At 41.0% G+C, this 17,353-nt stretch overlaps 1 protein-coding gene across 1 annotated transcript in view; it reads right to left on the bottom strand.

Moving 5' to 3' along the window:
• Positions 1–4,989, bottom strand: part of top2a (DNA topoisomerase II alpha) — a 57,134-nt gene extending 52,145 nt beyond the window's left edge. Inside the window, exons 1-5 of the mRNA XM_072561416.1 lie at positions 4,798–4,989; positions 3,027–3,173; positions 2,339–2,429; positions 2,180–2,243; positions 562–707 (exon numbers count right to left, since the gene is read on the bottom strand). Coding sequence (XP_072417517.1) covers positions 562–707; positions 2,180–2,243; positions 2,339–2,429; positions 3,027–3,173; positions 4,798–4,830 — 481 coding nt within the window. The 5' untranslated portion in view covers positions 4,831–4,989. The remainder of the gene's footprint in view (positions 1–561; positions 708–2,179; positions 2,244–2,338; positions 2,430–3,026; positions 3,174–4,797) is intronic.
• Positions 4,990–17,353: the final 12,364 nt, after the last annotated feature.

Genomic DNA, 17,353 nt, shown 5'->3' with positions numbered 1-17,353 from the left:
GAAATCTGGACTTTGAGATGCAGATCATTGAGTCTTACTTGTACTTATTTCTATTTTTGAAAAGTGTGGTACTGGAAAAGCGCGGTACTGGAAAAGCGCAGCAGGCCAGGCAGCATCCGAGGAGCAGGAGAATCGACGTTTCGGGCATAAGCCTGGCCTGCTGCGCTTTTCCAGTAACACACTTTTCAATTCTGGTCTCCAGCATCTGCAGTCCTCACTTTCTCCTTATTTCTATTGACTCACTATGAAGTTACGTGGTTGGACATTTTAAAATAACTTCTTGATCTCAAATTTGCTGATTAATAAATTTTACAATTCGATTAAAACCTTTTAAATTCCAGAATCCCTGTTACAAAGATACATCTAGCACCCAGGATCCAATGCACAAATAGTCATTCTTACTTTAATTTGTAACGTGAAACAACAAAATCAAATTCTTCTTGAGTTCAATGTCACACGCAAAGTATTTTACCTTTTGGCAAGATTCTAAAATCAGGGAACTGTTTACAGCTTATTCTTTTAAAGAGATGAATTCCAAATAATAGTGAATAACACACACACCAGTAACTTTCTTCTGATCATCATCATAGTTGCTGGAGGTCAGTAACTGGCCAAAAATTAGATTAGGAACAAAAACCTTCTCTATTTTATGCTCCACAACAGGAATTCCCTTTCCATTGTTCCAGACAGTTACACTGTTGTTTTCACTGAGGAAGAATAAAAAACATAATTTTACTATCATGTTAACTCTCTTTCTGACTCCCTAAATCCCATTCACAATCCACAAGGCATAAGTCAGGAGTGTGATAGAACAACTCCAGTTGTCCAAATGAGAGCAGTAGCAATGTTATCAACAGTAACTCATCCAATATCCATACTGCAGCACAAGCTACGGGAACTATCCCATTCATCGTCTGAAACAGCCACTCCCCATTTCAGCTGGAGAGTGGTAGTAGCATTGTTTACAATCTGCAAATGCACGACAGCAATTTGTTAAATCTCTTTCAACAGTACCTTCCAAATGTGATCTCTACCACCTAGACAGACAAAGGCAGCAGATGTAGGGAGCACAACCATCTGCAAAGCCAACCCCAAGTCACATTCATTGTGCTCTAAACTTATATCAAAATATCCTTGAACCTCTGGGGGGTGGACTGATAAAACATGGACTGCTGCAGTTCAAGAAGGTAGCTCACCACCTTCTCAATTTGGTACGGGCAACATGGTGTCCTTAACTTCAACAGGTTCTCTGTATAGTGGTCGAGTGGAACCCAAATTGGAATTGACCAATAGTATAAAGATTGCAAACCTAATTTTTTTTGATCTGCATGCCTTAACTAATTATCTGTACTGTGCATGAGGATTTCACACTAGCTATTGATAATTCATTCTAATTCTCTCCCAGAATGTATTAAAACCATTCAATTTTAGAAACTTTAGTTGACAGGAGAGATAAGTTTGCTTGCCATCAAACACTGTCAAGCTTTAGCAACATATTACTTTGTGGTGAATGAACTGGCTTACTTCTGATGTTGACGTTTGCAGTAGTGAAGCTACTTTAAACAGTTTAGCATTGAGCTGGCTTTGGATTAATTGTTAAATTTGGATTATTAATAGTTCAAAGACTGACCATATCGATCTTCAGATTCTTCTGATGTTTAGGGTGGCAATGTAATAATACAAATAACATGAAGGAAATTTGGTAAGGCTAAGATATATGCAGATACTGTATTCCTTCCTGCGCTTTGGTCATTAGACAGTAAATAAAGTTTTCATACTCATCCCAAAGTTGTGGTTGCTGTTTTGTCAGATTACAAGTCAGAAAAATGCCAACAGTTCAGAGCTCATCAAGCAATGCTCACTGACTGCACTGGTGGCCATTTGCATTAATCATATTTACAATAAACATTGAATATAAAGTATATCTGTCTTTTTCTTACAAGATATCACCAGCTCTCGCTTAAGTTAACCTTAGAAATATGATTGCACAGTATACAATCTTTTAACATAATGTTACACGATTCACTTACAAAATGGGATCAGTTTAAAAGTCTCATTGTATGTTTAACTAGCTTTAAGCACTGAATTTTATGTCTTGAAAATTCACTTATATCGATTTCCTGTTCCAAAATGTTTTGGAATTCACTAAAGTTTCTGAATTGATTTTAAAAACACTTACGGATCAATGTTGATTTTGATGCATGACATGTTTTTATCCCTCTGCTTGTTATCTGCTGCATTCACTGTAATTTAAAAAATGAGAATTGATTTAACAATGTAATTTATACTCTCATTTCAAAATGTGTTATGATTATTTCGGAATTTTTTTTCCACATACCTAGAATTTCATCAAATATTTTGTACAAACCAGGAACAAAAGTCACTTCTCTGCAATTTAGGCCAACTTCTTCATCAAACACCCACATTTGCTATAAAATAGACAAATTACATTTTGATGTAATTGAAGATCACACACAGTAATTTTCTCAGATAGGTTTTGTGGTTTCATCAGCAAACTTCAGGGGAATGAAAATCCCCACTGTTGCATTTTCAATAACATTAAAAGAACCTGCAGTAATGGGGATTATACTACTAGCCTCAATCTGGATTAGGGATGCAAAACAAAAGTCTATTTCCTAGTGAAGCTAAGTTTCATATAGTCATGCTCATAATTAATCTTTGTAGTATATTATTTCACACCCTGACAGTTATGAAAAATAGACTTATGTAAGATGAATAGTCAATTAGACTTGAAACGTCAGCTTGGTCTCTCCAGTGTGAATGTCAGCATATTTTGTTTTCACTATAAACTGTTTTCTTTATAAAAAACAAGTATAGATTATCACTCAAATAAAAACGAGACACTGGATGCTGGAAATCAGAAATAAAAACAGAAAATGCTTGAGAAACTCAGTCAGGTCTGTCTACAGTGACAGAAATGGAGTTATTATTCTGAGTTCAATACGACACTTCATCAAAACTTTAGATTAGCATGCTATTTCCACAAGGCAAAAATCAATACTTACTTGTGAAACTGGTTCCACTGAGCCAATGTAACTGTCAGGGCGTAGCAAAATATGCTCCAACTGTGTTTTTTTCTGATAGATTCTTTCAACAGACAATTGGCGATCATCACCTTTCTTCAACTTACTTATTTGATTGGGAAACAAAGGCTGTTTGAAGGTGAAAATAAAATTAAGAATATTATTTTTATTCTTTTTCTTCTGCGTTCTTTATGTGAAAGCAAGTCCTTTGTGACTAATGGTGGAATTATAGCATATTGACACAATTATTGTTCTAAGGGTAGTCTATCGCAGTCAGTACAGAGTCAAACTTGTGTGTTGTTGGCATTAATTTGATCCACATATGAGCTGTATAGATCTAAAGAACAACCCCTCCCCAAACTGATGTTTCATCCTATGCAAAATATACAACAAATTGCAAAATATACAACAAATTGATATATGGCAATAATTAATGGACCGTATGCCATCATATAGAAAGTTGTAAGTCATTTGTCAAAGTAACCATCACCAAGAACCAAAATACAACAATATTGCTGGACAATTTATTTTGGGTCATTAGCACCAATCAAACATATAGAAGGCAGTGTCACTAAACAGTAATCCCAAAGTGCGCTCATGCCAGGCAAATGGATTTTCATCCAAAATGCTACCACAGCTCAAAGTCCTCCCTCCAAATACAAATTAAGCTTTCATGGATCAACCTTTATTTATAAACCTGTGAGGGGATTCCATACGTCTGTGGACAGTGTACAAAAACCACACATCAATATGCTTTACTGAAAACTTAAGAATAGCAACTGTTCTGTCAAAACATTCTGTCTATTTTCTCTGGACTTTGACATAGCCACTCAATACTAGATGTTATCACGTGTTAAATACCTAAATTCCTTCCTGACTGGTAAAAGCCCCTCCCATTGCAATGCAAACCCCAGGAAAAATATTATTGTCATAATGAAGAAAGAATCAGGTCCAGAGGTGCATAAGGCATCACTTCCCAATTGCAGCAAATCATGTAGTGTGCAGGTCATGTTAACAATCAGGTGAGATAGCTCTTGCACATCTCTAGACCTGGCTCCTGTCAAAATAAAAGAAAGATAGGCCTTTTGAAATGGATTTTAAGAAGTTTATCAACACCTATCTAAAGAAAAATCTTAACACAAAGTTGAGCACCTCTATGATATCCGCCCCATTCAACTGTCTCTACACTAAATTAGACTTTTCTCCAAAGAAAATAACTGGTTAATCTTCCCCTGCAACTTGTATCAATTTCTTTTCTTTCTGATATGTTCCTTCTCCAAAAGAAAACTCTGGTCAATCTTCCTCGGTAGTGGTTTCAATTCTTTTCCTTCCTGATATGTTTTGCCAGTTAAAATAATGGCTGCTGTCTTCAACTGGGGGGGGGGGGGGAGGGGTGAAATGCAACAAAACAAGAGGCTTTGCAGATAATTTATTATTTTCTTTTCCAAAACAAAAAGGACTGCTCTCTCGATCGCTTCCCTCGAGGTAAAAGTTAGATTTAGATTTTCTACAAATAAACCTGTACATTTTAAACACAATCCCGCATGTTCACCCCTCCCCCCCCCCCACCTCAATTGCAATAATGTTCGTGCGTTTTAAAATCGAAATCAGCCACTCTCACCAGGCGCTTCACACACCATCCGATTTCATTACTTTTACTTTTAAAAACTCTGACTTTATTCGGGCAGGCGGGACGGATTTGATTGAAGCGAACGACTAAATGTTTGGAGGGAAAACAAAAGCCTTTACTCACTCTTAAGGGACTCGATGCAAGATCGGAAGCCATGGTTTCGAACGAGAGTATTAACAGCGGCTAATAACGAACAGAAAAACGGTATTATTTTCTCTGTTTTGTGTATATACACGTGTGTTTTTAGTCGAACAATTGTGAAGACAACTCTCCACAGCTCCAATCGCCCTCAGACTAACGTTCGCTGCTCGCGCCTGATCCCTCAAATGAAATACAAATGCCACCAATCGCGTTGCAGCCCGCCAATGGGTCGGCCAATCCAAAGGCCGCCGGTCAGTATATTTAAACGTGATTGGGTGTCTCTTGGAAGGAAGCGGCGTCACTATGTCGCAGTGCTATGGGAATGGGAATGGGAATGGGAATGGGAATGGGAATGGGAATGGGAATGGGAATGGGAATGGGAATGTTTGTACCCGACGTCACCATGTTTCTTAACAGAACATCAAGCTCTGGAGTTGGTACTGGACTGGGAATATTAACTGTGTTTTTCTCTCTCTCTCTCTCATTAGATACCGCCAGATCTGTTGAAGCCCTTCAGTAGCTTGTTTCTGTTTCAGATTTTACTATCTTCAGTAATATACGTTCTGAAGGGTCACTGGACTCGAAATGTTAACTCTCTCTCCAGATGCTGCCAGACCTGTTGAGTTTCTCCAGCAATTTCAGTTCTTTCTTTGGCCTCAAGAAAGGCCAAAACCTTTCTTGGACACCATGACAAAAAACTGAACTGGTTGTTTTGAAGGGTCACTGGATGTGAAACATTGAGCCTGTTAACTCTCCACAGATGCTGCCAGACCTCCTGTGTTTTCTCCAGCACCTTGTGCTTTAGTTTGTCATCTCTCAGATTCAGGTTTTGTTGTGTTTCACATCTTCTACATCTGTGTTTCTTTTAAAAAACTTCAGATGCTGGAGATCTGACTCACACTGAAACAGATATTGCTGGAGAAACTCCACAGCACAGGTAGCATCTGAGCAGACAGAACAGAGCCCTAGAGCTGTACAGCACAGAAACAGACTCTTTGGTTCAACTGACCAAATGTTATAAGTTAATGTAGTGCTTGGCCCATATCTCTCTAACCCCTTCCTATTAATATACCCATCTAGATACAATTATAACTTTTAAAAAGTATCAGCCTCCACCCCTTCCTCTGGCAGATCAATTTGTACATGCACCATCACCTGTGTGAAAAAAGTTGCCCTTTAAGTCCATTTTAAACCTTTCTCCTCTCTCCTTAAATCTATGCCCTCTACTTTTGGTCTCCCCACCTGTGAGAACGACGCTCACTCACTTCAATAATTTCAGTCTGAGACAAGATCTGAATCAGTAGTGTTGTTTATTACCCTCTTACAAGAGGGATGTTGTGTCTGCTGTCCACAAGGCAGGGACACACACGCTGAATTCAAATATTTATGTAAATGTGAGGTGCTGCATTTTGGGAAAGCAAATCTTAGCAGGACTTGTACACCTTAATGGTAAGGTCCGAGGGCGTGTTGCTGAACAAAGACTGTGGAGTGCAGGTTCATAGTTTCTTGAAAGTGGAGTCGCAGGTAGATAGGATAGTGAAGAAGGCGTGTGGCAAGCTTTTCTTTATTGGTCAGAGTATTGAGTACAGGAGTTGGGAGGTCATGTTGCGGCTGTACAGGACATTGGTTAGGCCACTATTAGAATATTGTGTGCAATTCTGGGGTCCAGAACTAGAGGGCATAGGTTTAGGGTGAGAGGGGAAAGATATAGAAGACACCTAAGGGGCAACTCTTACATGCAGAGGGTGGTACATGTATGGAATGAGCTGCCAGAGGAAGTGGTGGAGGCTGGTACAATTGCAACATTTTAAGAGGCATTTGAATGGATATATGAATAGGAAGGGTTTGGAGGGATATGGGCTGGGTACTGGCAGGTGGGACCAGATTGAGTTGGGTTTTCTGGTCAGCATGGATGGGTTGGACCGAAGGGTCTGTTTCCATGGTGTACATCTCTATGACTCTACATCTGTGTTTGGGTTCAAGCTGAAAGAAAATGCAAGACAGAACTATTGAGTGTTTAAGTCCTAAATGCAAAGCACAAACAGAGGAAGACAGATGCTTTGATCATGAAAGTAAGCATGAAATGGTGCTAAGAAACCTAAGCAAACAGCTGAGGAGTACCCTGTTCTGGTGCATGAGATGGCTACCTGTCCCTGCAGTAAAGTGACCTGGCAGCACTGACAATATAAGGTGTTGCTGTGCTCCAAGGAGCAACATTGAGGTGGCCAATTATACTCTAAGTGATTCAGAGATCTGCCATGATGCAGAAAGGCTGTTGAGTTCTTTTACCAGCCTCTATGGATGACAGTTACTTCATTTTTTCCTCAATGTGAGAATTTTTTTAACTTGGCATATTTTCATAACAGACCTCCTATTAGCCCATTATTTCAGTTTCATATCTCATTTCAGGATTTGTGTTGAACACTTGTATAAGGAACATGTCTTTTAACCTTGCTTTTTGAAGATATGTGGACTGAAATGAGACAGCTGTTTTAAATCCAGTGTTGGAAAGAGTGGCTGCTGTTTCGAAAAGTAGGTAACCTGACATTTATGACAAACAAGTAGACAATATGGAGATAACGATGTTATCATTGGTGAAATAACTTCACAAAGGCTGTTATCCCATCACCAAGTCAATCTTTATTTACATTTGGAGAGTCCTTGACACTGATCCAGCTCCTTCAAAACCAGCTGTCAGTGTGAACTGGATCTCTGACACACCTGTTCAGAGTCATTGAGAAATACAGCATGGAAACAGACCCTTCAGTCCAACTTGTCCATGCTGACCAAAAAACCCAACATAACCTAGTCCCATTTGCCAGCACCCAACCCATATCTCTCTCAACCCTTCCTATTCATATACCATCCAAATGCCTTTTAAATGTTGCAATTGTACTAGCTTCTACCACTTCCTCTGACAGTTCATTCCATAAAAGCACTATCCTGTGTGTGAAAAAGTTGCCCCATAAGTCTCTTTTATATCTTTCCCTTCTCACCCTAAACCTATGCCCTCTAGTTCTGGACTTCCCCCACCCCAGGGAAAAGACCTTGTCTATTTTCCCTATCCATGCCCCTCAATTTTACAAACCTCTATATGGCCACCCCTCCGCCTCCAACACTCCAGGGAAAACAGCCCCAGCCGACTCAACCTCTCCCTATAGATCAAATCCTTCAACCCTGGCAGCATCCTTGTCAATCTTTTCTGAACCCTTTCAGGTTTCACAACATCCTTCTGATAGAAAGGAGACCAGAATTGCATGCAATATTCCAACAGTGGCCTAACTCATATCCTGCACAGCCACAACATGACCTCCCAACACCTGTATTCAATACTCTGACCAATAAAGGAAAGCATACCAAACACCACCTTCACTATACTATCTACCTATGACCCTACTTTCAAGGAGCTATGAACCTGCACTCTGAGATCTTTGTTCAGCAACACTCCTTAGGACTTTACCATTAAGTGTATAAGTCCTGCTAAGATTTGCTTTCCCAAAATGCAGCATCTCACATTTATCTAAATTAAACTCCATCTGCCAGTCCTCAACCCATTGGCCCATTGGATTAAGATCCTGTTGTAATCTGAGGTAACCTTCTTCACTGTCCACTGCACTTCCAATTTTGAAGTCCTCTGCAAACTTACTAATTGTTTCTTATGCTCGCATCCAAATAACTTATATAAATAATGAAAAGTAGTGGACCCAGCACTGATCCTTGTGATACTCCACTCCTCACAGGCCTCCTATCTGAAAAAAACCCTCCACCACTATCTCTGTCTTCTATCTTCAAGCCAGTTCTGTATCCAAATGGCTAGTTCTTCATGTATTCCATGAGATCCAACCTTGCCAACCAGTCTCCCATGGGGAACTTTGTTGGAGGCCTTACTGAAGTCCATATAGATCACGTCTACCACTGTGCCCTCATCAACCCTGTTTGTTACTTTTTCAAAAAACTCAATCAAGTTCTTATTTATATATTTTTTTCTATTTTTTTCCCATCACTAAATCACCCACTATTTACATGTGTATCGCACTTGACATTGGTCTGGCTTCCTCAGAGCCAGCTGTGAGTGAACAGAACCTCTGATACATCAGTTTATAAATGTTTTTTGACACTGGTCCAGCTTCCTCAGCGTGAGCAGAATCTCTGACACTCCTGTTTATACCTGTCAGCCAGGGTTTTCTAATTAGGGCAGTTAACCTGGTCCAATCAGGAACTCATATTCTATGAGGTCCACCTGGCTGAACATGTTACAATCACTACAGTTAGACCATAATTCCAGAGACCCAGGCAATGTTTTGAGGACCTGGATTCAAATCACACTATGGTAAATGGTGAAGTTTAAAACATCTGGAATGAAGAGTCCACCGATGACAATGATTATTGGAAAAACCCATCTGGTTTACTTTGTCCTTTTGGGAAAGAAACTCCTTACCTGATCTAGCCTACATGTGACTCCACAACTAGTTGACTCTTATCTGGCCCCTGGATAATTAGAAATGGGCAGTAAATGCTGAACTAACCAGTGATACCTGGTCCATGAACACTTTTTTTTTTAAAAAAGCACTGTAAACTGTTGTTTGAACAAAGAGTAATTGAAGTTTGAGGTATAGACAATTTGGAGTTCAGCAAGAGCTGCTTTTGCTGGCAACACCTTAGAATCTTAGAATCCCTACAGTGTGGAAACAGGCCCTTTAGCCCAACAGGTCCACACTAAACCCCCCCACCACCCCCGAAGAGTAACCCACCCAGACCCAATCCCCATCCCTATTATCGTCCATTTACCCCTGACTAATGCACCTAACCTACACATCGTTGAACATGATGGGCAATTTAGCGTGGCCAATTCACCTCACCTGAACATCTTTGAATTGTGGGAGGAAACTGGAGCACTCAGAGGAAACTCAGACATGGGGAGAATGTCCACACAGGCAGTCACCCGAGGCTGGAATCGAACCTGGGTCCCTGGCACTGAGGCAGCAGTGCTCACCATTGAATCAATGTGCTACCTCTCTAGTCTGACATTCTAGAACAGTACTCAGGGTCCACTTGACTGCCAAAAGTGTTGTCTTCTGGATGAGATGTTAAATTTCTCAGGTTAATGTGGATATCCCACTGTGGGAAAAGGACCTTTAAGTAGAGCCCAACCCCTGGGCAAGAAGGGAAGCAGCTGAGCTGAAGACAGCCAGGTGGTGATCCTCTCCAGTCTCGCTACCATCCTCCACTCTCACTTCTGACCTTTTGTACTGCTCCCACTGGGTCCCAGCCTCTGCCTTGTCTGCTTGACTCTTAATCAGTGGTGCACATGCTGATGATAATGTCTCTGAAAGCACTGATGCTTCCTACAGAAGTCTGACCACCAGCTTAAGATCAACAAGAATTCTGGAGCAGAGGGTAACCCTGCTGAGACATTGAAGTATGAAGAGCTCCTGCTGCAGCTACCTGCCCTTGTCTGCCTTATCTGGAAGGAGGAGAGCATCCCAGGAAAGCTCCAGATGTTGCATTTTCAAAAAAGGCAACAAGTCTGACTGTAGTAAATACAGGGAAATCTCCCTGCTGTTGACCATTGGAAAAGTCCATCACCAAGGTCCTCTTTGACTGTCTCCTCCATGTGGCTGAGGAGCTCCATGCTTAATTGCAGTGTGGCTTTTGGCCATAGTGAGGCATATCTGACGTGATTTTCATTGCATGACAGCTGCCAGAAAAATGTGGAGGAAAGAACTTACACCTGTAGATGACCTCCTTCAACTTTACAAAGACCTATGACACTGTCAATCGGGAAGCATTATGGAACATCCTTCTCCACTTTGGTCACACCATGAAGTTTGTCACACAATGACATGGAAGCTGACAAATGGTTCCACCACTGACCCATTCCCAGTGTCAAGCAGGGATGCATCATTGCCCCAACACTGTTCTTGATCTACCCAGCCACAATGCTTCACCTCACCACTGACCAGCACCCCATTGGAGTGGAGCTAACTTACAGAACCAGGAGGAAATTATTCAATGTTCGTCACCTTCAAAACAATACCCAAGTCACCCAAACAAGTGTAATCGAGCTGCAGTATGCAGATGAAGCTTTTGTATTTGCAATGTTAGAGGATGTACTCCAGACCATCTTCAGCACCCTTATAGAGGCATGTGAGAGCATGGGTCTCACCCTTGAACACCCAATGGAGGAAGATCCTCCAACCTGACCTGGCATTGTGGACCGAGCTCCAATTATCAAGATCCATGGGGATGCCTTAAGAACGATGACAACTTCCAATACCTCAGTGTTCTATCGGGCAAGGCAGCTGTTGATTAAGCTATCCTGCACTCTCTCCTATGTGTAGCACAGCCTTTGGCCACCTGAGGAAAAGGGTATTCGAGAACAACAACATCAACCCAACACCAAGCACAGAGCTGAGCTGGTTCCCATCTTCCTATATGTTTCTGAGACGCAGACTGTCTACAGCAGACACCTCAAGGTGCTGGAGCAGTACCATCAACACTGCCAGTGCAAGATCCTATGAATCTGCTAAGAAGAACGATGCACCGACACCCCCAGTGTCGATGCACTGAGCACTCTTGATTGGTTGCGATGGGCTGGACAAGTCATCTGCATGACTGATTCAAGATCCTACAAGTAGGTTCTCTGCTCCCAGCTCTGAAACAGCTGGCAAGCCCCAAGTGGACAGAAAAAATGCTTCAGTGATACCCTTAAGATCATAAGATGCAGAATTTATAGCAGAAGATTAGTGTCATACAGTGATGTATTGAACAAACCTGGATTGTTCATTATATCACTGTACGACACTGTAATCTTTTGCCATAAATTCTGTCTTATGATCTTATAGTCCACAGCCACCTGATGAAGGAGCAGTGCTCTGAAAGCTAGTGGTTCCAAATAAACCTGTTGGACTATAACTAGGCGTTGTGTGATTTTTAATGATGGTGATGGCATCCTACAGCCCGTCCTGTCATAGGCAGGTGATGCCACCAGCCGTGTCTGTGCAATGAGCATGTTGCATTTTGTATAATCTCTTCATTTAAAGACAAAATGAGTGTGTAATATCCCAGGGAATACTGATGTCTCAACCACAAATTATCTGAATGTTATTGCACTGCAGTTTGCAGGACCTTGCTGTGCATAAATTGTATATTTTGTTTCCTACACTGCAACAGAAACTATCCTGCAAAATTACTTTATTAGTTGTAATGTTCTTTGATTGTGAAGTGCAAATTTTACTTCTAGTACTGTATATGTACACTAGATGGTGTAGGTTGCTTGTGAATCACAACTTAAATCTGATAAAGACAATTTTTATCTCACAATAATTTCAGAATCCGAAACTGTTGATTTACTGATGAGTTCTGATCAATCTAGCAGTCAGGTAGACCTCAGTCCTGTCGATTCAAGATCAATGGGGACAATACAACTGCTAAGTTACATTCATATTGTTGGGCAATGAATACTGATGAAAAGGCCTAAAAACAATGTAACTTTTTAAAATTTATTCATGGAATGTGGGTGTCACTGGCTAGCCCAGTATTTATTGTTCATTCCTAATTGCCCTGAGGCAGTTAGGAGTCAACCACAATCCTGTGGTCACATGTAGTCCAGACCATGTAAGGACAGCATTTTCCTTCCTTGAAGGACATTAGTGAACCAGTGGGTTTTTATGACAATTAGTAGTAGTTACATGGTCACTGTTAGGATAGCTTCTTATCCTTATTCTTTCATTTAATTCAAATTTTTCCATGTATAATGGTCGGATTGAAACCCATGCTCCCCAGGACGTTAGTCTGAGGCTCTGAATAACAAGTCCAGTGGAATTACCACAATATTATAGAGTCATAGATGTACAGCACGGAAACAGACCCTTCGGTCCCTTGTCCAGGCCGACCAGATATCCCAACCCAATCTAGTTCCACCTGCCAGCACGCAGCCCGTATCCCTCCAAACCCTTCCTAATCATATTTCCATCCAAATGCCTTTTAAATGTTGCAATTGTATTAGCCCTCACCACTTCTCTGGCATCCCATTCCACACAGGCACCACCCTCTGCATGAAAAGTTGTCCCTTAGGTCTCGTTTATATCTTTCCCTTCTCACCGTAAACCTACGCCCTCTAGTTCTGGACTCCCCCACCCCAGGGAAAAGGCTTTGTCTATTTACCCTATCCATGCCCCTCACTATTTTATAAACCTCTATATGGCCACCCCTCAGCCTCCGACACTCAAGGGAAAACAGCCCCAGCCTATTCAACCTCTCCCTATAGCTCAAATCCTCCAACCCTGGCAACATCCTTGTAAATCTTTTCTGAACCCTTTCACAACATCTTTCTGATAGGAAGGAGACCAGAATTTTTTTAGACTAGATTAGATTACAGTGTGGAAACAGGCCCTTCGGTCCAACAAGTCTACACCGACCCGCCGAAGCGCAACCCACCCAGGCCCATTCCCCTACATTTAGCCCTTCACCTAACACTAGGGGCAATTTAGCATGGCCAATTCACCTAACCTACACATTTTTGGATTGTGGGAGGAAACCGGAGCACCCGGAGGAAACCTACGCAGACACGGGGAGAATGTGCAAACTCCACACAGACAGTCGCCTAAGGCAGGAATTGAACCCGGGTCTCTGGTGCTGTGAGGCAGCAGTGCTAACCACTGTGCCACCGTGCACACAATAATCCAATAGTGGTCTAACCAATGTCCTGTACAGCCACAACATGACCTCCCAACTCCTGTACTCAATACTCTGGCCAATAAAGGAAAGTATACCAAACGCCTTCTTCACTATCATACCTACCTGTGACTCTACTTTCAAGGAGCTATGAGCCTGCACTCCAAGGTCTCTTTGTTCAGCAACACTCCCGAGGACCTTACCATTAAGTGTATAAGTCCTGCTAAGATTTGCTTTCCCAAAATGCACCACCTTGCATTTTTTTCTAAATTAAACTCCATCTGCCACTCCTCAGCGCATTGGCTCATCTGATCAAGATCCCATAACCTTCTTCACTGTGCACTATACCTCAAATTTTGGTATCATCTTCGAACTTATTAACTATACCTCTTAAGCTCACATCCAAATCATTTATATAAATGATGAAACGTAGTGGACTCAGCGCCAATTCTTGTGGCACGTCACTGGTCTTCTACCATTGAGCCAGTTCTGTATCCAAATGGCTAGTTCTCCCTGTATTCCATGAGATCTAACCTTGCTAACCAGTCTCCCATGGGGAACCTTGTCGAACGCGTTACAAATAGATCACGTCTATCACTCTGTACTCATCAGTCCTCTTTGTTACTTCTTCAAAAAACTCAATCAAGTTTGTGAGACATGATTTCCCACGCACAAAGCCATGTTCACTATCCCTAATCAGTCCTTGCCTTTCCAAATACATGTATGTCCTGTCTCTCCGGATTCCCTCCAAATACTTGCTCTGGCTCACTGGTCTATAGTTCCCTGGCTTGTCCTTACCACCCTTCTTAAACTGTGGCACCACGTTAGCCAACCTCCAGTCTGCCGGCACCTCACCTGTGACTATCGATGACACAAATATCTCAGCAAGAGGCCCAGCAATCATTTCCCTAGCTTTTCACAGAGTTTGAGGGTCCACCTGATCAGATCCTAGGGATTTACCCACCTTTATGCGTTTCAAGACATCCAGCACTCCTCCTCTGAAATATGGGCATTTTTCAAGATGTCACCATTTATTTCCCTACATTCTATATCTTCCATGTCCTTTTACACAGTAAACACAGATGCAAAATACTCGTTTAGTACCTCCCCCATCTCCTGCGGCTCCACACAAAGGCCCCTTTGCTGATCTTTGAGGGTCCCTAGTCTCTCCCTAGTTACCCTTTTGTCCTTAATGTATTTGTAAAAACCCTTTAGATTCTCCTTAACTCTATTTGCCAAAGCTATCTCATGTCTCCTTTTGCCCTTCTGATTTCCCTCTTAAGTGTAGTCCTACTGCCTTTATGCTCTTCTAAGGATTCACTTGATCTATCCTGTCTATACTTGACATATGTTTCCTTTTTTTATTAACCAAACCCTCAATTTCTTTAGTCCTCCAGCATTCTCCATACCTAACAGCCTTTCCTTTCACCCTAACAGGAATATACTATCTCTGCACCCTTGTTATCTCATTTCTGAAGGCTTCCCATTTTTTCCAATATGGGTCATTTGAAACTTCATACACGCTCAGGCTTGACTTCGAGGTTACTTTTAGATAACATGACAGTAAGGCTGTAGAGCAGCATGCTCTGTACATGTTTCACCTTTCAAGCAAAGTAATAACACATGAGATCATGGTGAAATGATAACTTGCCTTAGAGGCTCTTCTACATATTTTATAAACCTTATCACTGCAAGCAATGATGCCACATCTTCTGTCCAAGAGATACAAATGCTACCACTACACCACAGGATCACCTATGGAGTCCAGTCTAAGGATAGAAATGGACAAGAACAAATGGACCAATTAATTGTCATCATCTAAGGTGCATGTTTCTGGCATAACTTTAAGATTTGTTAAATATATTGAGAGTTTTAATTAATACCGTAGGAATCTCAAAGGCATTTGGTCCCAGCTTGTTCAGGATTTTCGACATTGTTTTCTGTGATATGTATAGATTGTCCCAATTATATAGTTATTATGTTTTTTTAAAAATCTTTTCACCTGTATTTGAAGATTTTTGGCTATTTCCCAATGCTTAGACAAAATTGATTCACTGTCAGCAGCTGTACAGTAGCAATCTCTTTTGAATGCAAACTCAATTAAAGTGTAATCATTTTAGCTGCTGCCATTGGGATTCTCAGTTTGATAGAAGGTCAGAAATTCTATTTATGTTGCGCAAAGGCAGCTGAGGCAGCTTGCATGGAAAAATAGTAAGTCTTTTTCTAAATATGAAGGAAGAGTGAAGCTAGTGTGTGGGAGTTGCCCTGTGTGCATTTCAAGGTTGAAGGACAGATAAATGCTTAATGTCTGAACTGAGTTTTCAGAGAATAGGGGAAAGTGATATTAATTGCTATTCCACAATACTAGAAATGACAAGATATTTCACAGATTCATAGAATGGTTACAGTTCAAAATGAAGCCATTCAGCCCATCATTTTGGTGCTAGTCTTCTGAAGGAGTAGTTTACCTATTGCCATTGCCCCTCCTTTTCATGATAATATTGCACATTCTTCCTTTTCAGATAGTAATCCAACTCGCTGTTAAATGAACTGTGCTCCCAGCTAGTGCATTCCAGATCCCAATTACTCCCTGTGGGAAGATGTTGTTCCATATGTGACCCTATTGCTTCTTCTGCCGATTACCTTGAATCTGTATCCTGCTAATGAAAAGAGGAAATAGCCTCTGTTATGATAGAATTGTTTCAGTCTGAAAGGACTGGGCTGGATGCTTTTTCTCTTAAGCTGCTGAAAGAAGCGTGTGTATCATATTTTGTATATTAACTAGGCTAACAATTAATATTTTTTCCCCTAGTACCAACACATAGTACTTAAAGCATGCCAATATGGAAAGATTGAGGATCAATGTTAATGTGCAGCTTGAAGTGTTACATCCCTTGCGTTAATGATATAGAGGGAGAAAATGTTCAGCTCCTCTTTTTGCGCAGAATTTTAACAGGCTTGCGTTGGCAGGAACAGATCAAGTAGGGCCAGCAAAGTTGTAGGAAATGCAAAAGCCAGCTTAAATTTGTTGTGGCCCTGGCAATTTGCTACTTATGGAGCAGAACTCATGTCATATGAATGGGACTCCAGCTTCATGTAGGCAGCTTTGCAGTGGATTTCTGTGGGTGGGATAGGAGCATTGGAAATGGATGCTCTGTGCCTCAAAGAGAGGACCATGGCCAAGGAACTAGTTCACTATATACAGTATATACTTTTTCTTAGAAACACTGATCTATACAACCATTCTATTCCAAGTACTTCACAGGACTGTTAAGAACTTCAAGTAAAATTGAAACCAAACATTTTGCTGTCTAAACCCTGGAACAAATTCCAGAAACCTTTAACAGACTTTGTGGCCCCATAATTTACCTTGCTAGGTTACAAGACAATCCAAGTTAAACAAAAAAAAATCATTAGTGGTGCATACAAACCATACAAATCTAATGGCAGATCTCAAAAACAATTTTTAAAGAAATCACCATGGCTACAGAAACACTCACAGGTATATTATTAATTTTAGATGCCCAGAAAACACACAGGTTACTAATTGAAGAAAAAAACAGAAACCCAGACTTACAATAAATGATATTAAATTTCTATATATATATATCCAGAAATTTACATCACACTCTACACTGCTGGAGCAGAAGCCACTTTGCATGATGGAGCTAATGAAGTTCGAGAAGTACCAGTCCACTGTCCTTAATTGTAGTATTAGAAAGCTGTCTCCAGTAAAATGAGTGAGCGAGTCCTACTGAAAGTTTGTGTGGGCTTTGGACCCTCATTTCATCCCAAAATGGTAGGTTCTGAACCCCACCATATTGTCCTGCCCTTTATATTTAGAGAGTGTGAGCTTGCACTA

Source organism: Chiloscyllium punctatum, chromosome 42, assembly GCF_047496795.1.
Source record: "Chiloscyllium punctatum isolate Juve2018m chromosome 42, sChiPun1.3, whole genome shotgun sequence".
Lineage (NCBI taxonomy): Eukaryota > Metazoa > Chordata > Chondrichthyes > Orectolobiformes > Hemiscylliidae > Chiloscyllium > Chiloscyllium punctatum.
This window is presented reverse-complemented; position numbering and strand designations above follow the sequence as displayed.